We start from the raw sequence: 8,242 nt of genomic DNA, 5'->3' as shown, positions 1-8,242 counted from the left end.
CACTAGCCTTCGGCTAGTGAGAGAAATCCGATTTTGATCTACGTTCGGATAAGCCTTTTAGATTCTCTTTCTACTGAATTTCCATATAATGCTATATGCAAACCAGAATCGAATCAGTTAAGAATATATCGCAGAACAGAACACACGTCTCTGTATCATTTCGTTGTTGCAATAAACTTCGCAGTAGTCCGTCCCCCAGTAAAACGTGTCGTGTCGGTTTAAGTGCAGTGAAAGAACGATCCCAAACACTCCGTCGGTCTCCCAAACTCCGCCGCGGTTACAATGTCGTTTGATAGAAAATTCAATAACCTTTCGAATAAGGGTAAAAAAACTGCGATAAGTTTGAATATTTCCAAATTATAGCCAATTAAGGCAATAATAGTACATAACATGGAAAGTTCAATAACAACGTAACGGTTGAGATTTGACCATATGCGTAGAACATTTTTTTTCACCAATCATTGTCCTCCATCACCCCTTAAGGAGAAACTTCAGAGAATACAAATATGGCTGCCACAATGGCCGACTACACTCAGCAAAAAATACTAGCGAAATTCATCAAAATACCTTATGAAAATTTGCTATAACTAATTCTTACGGATGCTATAAGAATACCTTTTGAAAATTGATCGTGCTTGCTAATGACAAATTTCATAAGATAGACTAATGAAAAGAACAAAAAAATCTTAAAATGATCCAGACTGGATTCGATCCATGAACGTCGGGATCATCGAGCCCGTGTTTTATCCACACGGCTACCGACGCTTGAGAATACCATGTTGCTAAACATGAATAAAAGCCAAGCTGTGAGACGATTTTACGTCATAGCGTGACCTTATAAAATTTATCCGAATCATTATGAATTATTTAAGGACAGACTTGTAAGAATCCCAAAATGGCCGCCACAATGGCCGACTTAGGCACCTACTCATGATTTCGAGGGCACAAATCTCCACGTAAACAAAACCAGCGCACCTGATCTTCTTATTTTAAGCTTATTTCAAGTGAGCAAGAACAGAATAATAAAATGCTTAGTTGTTTTTTTTTTGTGTATTTTAACTTAAATGCTATGCTTTGTTGTGTGAAGCTTGCTTCTTGAGATTTGTGCGTTTGAAACTTTGATGTACTGTTAAAGCGGGATGTCAAGACGTTTGTCCTTAAAGGCCGTTTCATAAGTTGAGCCTTATGGAAATCTTAAGGTTATTTGGCTGATTGTAGGACCCCTACTCACGTTTTCAAGAGCACCAATCTTAAAAATTCGTAAACAAATGCGCTCGATTTGGAAAAGCTACCTCTTTTTACAAGCGAGCAAAGCCAGGATAATCAAGTGCGGCTTAATTCGATGCTTCGTTCGCCAGATTTGTGCCTCTAAAGTTTGTATTCGAAATTGTAAAGAGATTTCTTGATGTTTCACCTTAAACACAAACAACTTAAAATCCTACTTCAACAGTGCATTTTTTTGCGTGAACAGTGCATTTTATTAGTCTGTTCTTGCTCACTAGTAGTAAGCATAAAATTGTTGAATGGTAGGTACATCCTTGGAGGTGCATCACACAGCTCAGTGGAGAGCTAGGTGGAGAGCTAGGTATCAATTGGTAGGTAAATGGAAATAAATTGTAAATATGTTATAAATACCTAGATTGAATAAAGGAGAGGCACTGCGCTGGTAGCGATATCAGTCTGTGCCTGGGTTTGGAGAACAAAAGCCTCGCCTGTGTTTTTATTTCCAAAAATAAGGAGATCAGGTGCGCAGGTTTTGTTTACAAAGAGATCTGTGGGCTCGAAATCGTGAGTAGGTGCAAAAGTTGGCCATTTTGGGATCGTAACAAGTCTGTCCTTAAAAAGTTTGAACTCACGAACCTAACACCACAGACAAACAGACGTAACATTTCGAACATTTCTCGATTCAAATCATAGTCACGGAAACACATTCGCCCAATGCTAAAAGGACTATGTTTGGCTGACCCCCAACTAGGTGGCGGTAGTGAGCAAACGTCAAACTCGAACAAAAACTATGCGAGCGCCATGGTTGGGCAGTTAGCCAACTACCAAACTTTGAAAAAGACCGTTAAATCTGTGTACGATGGGAATTGGGTTCTTTAGGGGTATCCAGATTATTGCATAATCGGAATCTCCTTCCAAAAATTAATCTAAATCCAAAATTTCATCATTTTTGGTGCCCGTGAACTATTTTCAAAATGCATTTAAAGTTTGAATGGGGAATTTTTTTAGTTCGGAGCGAACTGTCACTTTATCGATTGAACTGTCATTCTATCCACGAAAATTAAAAATGTTTTGTTTATTTGACCATCAAAACGCAATAAAATACCTTAGGGCCGATTTCTTGACCTCGGCTTAACCGGTAAGCCAGGCTTACCCATACAGTTAAACCTGGCTTAACGCTTAAGCCAGGGTGAAAAAATTGCCCCTTAGACTCAGAAAAATGCGCTCTTTCGATTAGGCTGAAGAAAATGGCAATATTTAATTCGCTAAACAACCCAATTGCAACGCTTACTACACACTGTACAAAAATAATATCACAGAGAAACAGACGTAACACTTAGAACAAATTCTATTAAAAAACATCGTCACAAAAACGCAATCGCCCAATGCTAAACGTACTGTGTTTGGTCGCCACTTAAATCGTAAAGTTTTTTATATTCCAAATAAATTTATAAAATGTTTACTAGTAGCTCTTGTTTACTCAGTATAGATATGGAGCATATATGAATGCGGAACAAATCTTATATTTTGACGTTTTTCGTTGAGAAAATGTGAATTACTTGAAAGGTGACCCATCTTGCCCCGCACTTTTTTCACGGCGCAAAATCGATCACTTTTTAAAACTGCTTGTTTAACATCAAATCATGTATTTTATGAACTTTTTATTGACTTTTAGCATAGCTAACTAGTGTATTAAAGAGTAGCGGACGAATACAAACCAATACGATTTGTATTTACAAAGTTATGGTGATCCATCCTTAGGTGACCCATCTTGCCCCGCCCCACCCTATATTGCAACGAGCGAATGCCATTCGCTAATTGCAACGTCACTTTGACACTAAAGTGCATCGAAATGCACTGACAGCATGACTGACAGCACAAATTTGACACTTGATTGCTTTTTAATTGCAAAAACTTGTCAAATTTTGCATTTAGCGGACTTGCAACTAAAAAGCGTTGCAACGAGCGGGTTTGCAACGAACGAACGGACGCTGTACTGAATATTTGAATCAGCCGTTAAAAAGGTGATCGATGGGAAGCAATGAGAGTGTGACGTCTGTTTCTCTGTGATAATATTTTTTTCTATTTTACAGTTTAAAATAAACTGTGTTGTTCTGTCTTGTATGAGTCTTACAGTTTAGCTGGGTTGCACTGTACTGCACCAGAGCACTAATGACGTCATCACATTTCTCTCAGCTGCTGACCACAAATGCCACAAACACACAGCTATTCTTACAAATAATAATACCTGAAGTGTAGCTACCTTGAAACAGTTTGACGTTTCTCTTTCGGACGCATTTTGGTGGAGCTTGTTTTGAGCGCAGGCGCTCTGCAATTTCATTTGGCTGGAGAAAATTTAAGTGAATTGCTCATATTTTGAATGAAATTTGTGAATTACATTGTGCAAAAATCAGATTTAGTGAAATATTTATCATCACGCCTGCTGGGTATCCGGATTCATCCGTGGTAAGTCCATCAGAATCTTTTTCTAGCTACTCTTCCCGCTGAACCGAATGAAGATTTGCTTGCGAGGGGCGAGAGGCGTTTTGTTTTTGAATGCACTTTCTCTTCCCATGACATTTCGTTGCACTTTTTCAATTGATGATGATGGTAAACCACATGATTCAGCAGCAACACCGTCAGTCTGTCCACATCGCCGCGGGTTTGTAGGTAGTTTGGTGGTGCGTGGTGCGAAGATCAGGTGTGAATCAGGCTACTGCAACACACATTGAGGAATCATCCGATCTGCTGACGAAATTCCAGCTCTTCTGCGGTGTGTGCGGGCTGCGAAGAGGGAGCCCCAAAATTGATAAACCATTCAACAATCGCGGCGGCGGTGGTATCAGAGCGGTCGTATAGCTGTGGCAGAGGTGTATCGTCGTCACAACTGGCTAAGCGACTGGCTAAGTGGTCAAGACGGGGCTAGCGGAGGAAAACTCGTTTCTCGCTTTTACGGTCCGTTGTCAGCGATTTTCACTTTACCTCGGCGCTTGAGCCCAAGTTCGCAGTCATCGTTCGGAGTTTCGTTCAGTCGGACGTGTTTTCGTTGGTCGGTTCCCAGCAGTAGCAGCTCGAGTTGGTTCACATTTTGTCGTCACTCAAAGGGATAGATAGTTCCCCGAAAAGCTCTCTTCGTGTGTGACATAACTAGTTACCGTGAAAACGGATCGGGTTGCTTTGGAGATACTGGTTCAACGTGTCCGGAATTATATAATTAACCACAAGGAGAAGATCTGAACCATTGGCCTAGTGAAGGAATAACGGTGCTGTGCGAGCTTCAGAGAAAGTATCTTGAATGGAAGACGTGGAAGAGTGAAGCAGACGAGAAAAAAGAAAGTTATACTTTTGAGTGCCGTTTTATCTGTCGTGTCTCTTGGAGAAGAAAGTTTTGGTTGTTGTAAGTTTACGTTGGAAGTTGATTGTGAATAAAAGTTACAATGAGCAGTTGGCCGGAGAATGTTGGAATTTTGGGGCTGGAGGTGATCTTCCCTTCGCAGTATGTGGACCAGACGGAGTTGGAGGTGTATGACGGCGTTTCGGCGGGGAAATATACGATCGGACTGGGTCAAAGTCGCATGGGCTTCTGCTCGGACCGCGAAGATGTCAACTCGTTGTGTTTGACCGTCGTTAACAACCTGTTAGAGCGTCACAATATCCCTCACTCGAAAATCGGATACCTCGAAGTGGGCACTGAAACCATCGTCGATAAATCGAAGAGTGTGAAATCAGTGCTGATGCAGTTGTTTAAACCAGCAGGCGTTACCAATCTAGAAGGCATTGATACTACCAACGCCTGCTACGGTGGCACGGCTGCTTTGTTCCACGCTTGGAACTGGGTTGAGTCTTCCAGTTGGGATGGTCGTTTGGCGCTTGTAGTTTGCGCAGACATTGCCGTTTATGCCCAGGGATCGGCCAGACCAACAGGAGGTGCAGGTGCCATCGCTATGCTGATTGGCCCCAATGCCCCTCTAGTGCTAGATCGTGGTCTTCGGTCTACTTTTATGGATCACGCCTACGATTTCTATAAGCCAGATCTTAGTTCCGAATATCCAGTGGTGGACGGCAAATTGTCCATCCAGTGTTACCTCGGCGCCTTAGATAACTGTTACCAATTGTACAGGAAAAAGTACACTCAACAGAACCCAGATGCTAACGTGAATCTGGATGTATTTGATGCCGTTATTTTCCACTCTCCTTACTGCAAATTGGTCCAGAAATCGCTCGCTCGATTGGGACTGAACGACTTTGTACTTACGCCGGAAAATGAACGTGCTGCCGCCTACCCCGGCTTCGAGCAGTTCCAGAACGTGAAATTAGAGGAAACGTACTTCGATCGTGATGTTGAGAAGGCTTTCATGACCCATTACGCGCCAGTATTCAATGCCAAAACGAAGAAATCGCTCCACTTAGCCAATCAAGTAGGTAACATGTACACACCTTCTGTGTACAGCGGATTGGTTTCTCTCTTGGTCAAAAGCGACCTCACCGAACTTGCTGGCAAGAGAGTAGGTGTCTTCTCATACGGTTCCGGCTTAGCATCATCTATGTATTCCATTTCAATCACCAGCGATGTCGAAGCTTTGGGAGCTTTCAAAAGCAATCTGAATTATGTCCTGCCACTGTTGGAATCGCGGCAGAAGGTCGCACCGGAAGATTTCACCAAGCTGATGGAGATCCGCGAAAAGAACAACCACGCTGCTCCCTACGAACCATCCGGAAGCGTTGATGTTCTCTTCCCAGGAACGTTCTACCTGCAATCGGTCGATAAGATGCATCGACGCGTTTACGACAAGGTTCCGCCAAAATCCGCGCAAACAAACTGTACTTCCTAGTGCCCTTGGTCGCGTCTTGGACTTGGACGAAGCGCAGAGAACGAAAGGCTGGGTTTTCCTTTCGTTCTGGGCTTATGATAGAAACAAAAAAAATGTTATTTATTCTTTGTGAAGGTCTAATCTTACGCCTTGGCTTCATGTACAATAATAGATATGACAAAAATGTGTCGGTCGGAGAGGGTTTTCTTAGTTAAATGTCGAATTGTTAAATCTCAACTTAGAAGCAACTAGTTGTCTATTGCATTGCTTACAAACATTACGTTCATCTTGCATACCTTAGACAATAAATAACACCTACCAATCCGTAGACAGTAAATTTAAACCTTGTTTCCAGTACTCAATTCTGCTAGAAGACTGATGAGAGTCATTCGTAGTTTTACATTTGATTTCCAGAATTACTTAACACTGTAGTAGCTAGTAACAAAAAATGAAACGAATATACTACCAACCGCATCAACCAAAAAAGCAAATCCATGCAACAGGGGCATCTATATGATAATGTTACGTACTCTTGTCGTTCCACACAATCCTACAGTAAAATAGTTGCAATTGAAAGAAAGCCGACCTTGCAGTTGGGGAAAAAAGATACACCTCTTGAGAAATAGTAGATTTCAACTAATTTTATACGTAGGTAAAATCTGAACAAAAAAAAACTCAAAGTTTATATCGAAGAACAAAAGTTACGCGGAACAATTTGCAATAAAGAAAACTATGTCTTGTATGAGATATTTTGTATAACAATTGAGGTCATTTGCTGTTGTCCGAAACATCCTGGCTTGCAGAAGGTGCGTTCATCATAGTTCGTCACTGTTTACCAGTGGTAATCTCACAGCTCAGGTGTAGTCCAATAAGTCGTCGAAAAGGCGACAGCACAGTTCTGAGAATATCTCAGCTTCGTATCGCGATTTATGGCGGGCACAGATTAGTGATAAGATACAATTATCGATGGGTTTGACGTCATGTGTGCATTTTATACATTTCTAATAGGTGCTTAACTTTCCTCTTCACATGGATCACTTCAAATATGAATTGATTTTCTATGAACTTTGATCAAACTGACAAAACATGTTTATCTCAGTTATTTAGGTACGATGGTAAGTTTATTGATTTCATCAGACCACAAACACACCGGACCGGACTAAAAAAGTTGCTCTTAAAAAAAATGAAAGGTTTTCTCTAGAAAACCTTAAACTTTGAAGATTCCTGAATTACGGACCATTTCTCGTGAAGTTTTTTACGGGGATCCTACACAATTTCTTTCCAGAATCTCTTTCAGAAGTGTTCCCGGCTCCCAAAGTTTCTCCTGCGTTTTGCCCAAAGCAATTTTCGTGGTATTTCTTCCATTATTTATCCCAAGACATACTCAAGAGTTTCTCTCAGGATATGTTTCAGATGTTGTCGCGGAATTTCTCCTAAAGTGTTTCTCGGCATTCCTTTTGAAAGTTTTTTTTGCGATTTCTTCCGGTGTTTTCCTTGGATGTCTACAGTTATACGTGGGATGTCTACTAGAGCTCCTCCAAAGATTTCTTATGGATTTTTCACAATGTTTTTGCAGTAGTTTTTCCCCGATTATGTTTCGAAGTTTCTCCTGCTAGTTGTTCAAGCAGTTTTCGTGAGCTTACATCTGGAGTTTTTTTCTGGGATTCTACTGGATTACAATCGGGATGTTTCTTAAAAGTTATCTCGGAGTTTCTCCCGGGACTTCTCCCAGTAGACTCTTTCCGGTGTTGGTCCTAGTATGCCTCTTAGAGTTTTTCTGAGTTTATCCTGAACTTTTTCCCTGAGATTTTTTCCGCAGAGCCTTTTTTGATTTCTACAGGACTGTCCCCCACTCGCATAACAGTCCCATTTGACTTTTCATCACTTTTGAGTTGACGTTATGAATAGTCATCATTTTTTATGTACTTCCAAAAACAACAATAAAAATTACGAATTTTAATGTCAATGTGTGAAAAAAATACCAGGTTATGAGCGTCCCATATCAAAAGTACCCGCATAACAGTCCCATCATGGATTTTTGTGTTACGTAACACAAAACTGAACAAAAATGTAGTGATTGTAATATTTTTTACAGTTACATATTCATGTGCAAAGCAATCTGTGAAAGTTTCGAGATTATCGAAAAATATTTCAAATTTTGGCGATTTTTCAAAGTTTTATATGGAAGCAAGTTTTTAAACTTCAAA

The 8,242-nt window shown here is 40.7% G+C and overlaps 1 protein-coding gene across 1 annotated transcript; it reads left to right on the top strand.

The window, feature by feature from the left end:
- The first annotated feature begins 3,537 nt into the window (after positions 1-3,537).
- Positions 3,538-6,797, top strand: LOC109406056 (hydroxymethylglutaryl-CoA synthase 1). The gene has a single exon (XM_019679131.3). It carries the CDS (start codon positions 4,662-4,664, stop codon positions 6,054-6,056), a length of 1,395 nt encoding a protein of 464 aa, XP_019534676.2. The 5' UTR covers positions 3,538-4,661; the 3' UTR covers positions 6,057-6,797.
- Positions 6,798-8,242: the final 1,445 nt, after the last annotated feature.

Source organism: Aedes albopictus, chromosome 2, assembly GCF_035046485.1.
Source record: "Aedes albopictus strain Foshan chromosome 2, AalbF5, whole genome shotgun sequence".
Classification (NCBI taxonomy): domain Eukaryota; kingdom Metazoa; phylum Arthropoda; class Insecta; order Diptera; family Culicidae; genus Aedes; species Aedes albopictus.
This window is presented reverse-complemented; position numbering and strand designations above follow the sequence as displayed.

What these genes read in the sequence shown, in the direction of transcription:
- LOC109406056 (XM_019679131.3), top strand. Translation starts at nt 4,662, where the DNA reads ATGAGCAGTTGGCCGGAGAATGTTGGAATTTTGGGGCTGGAGGTGATC.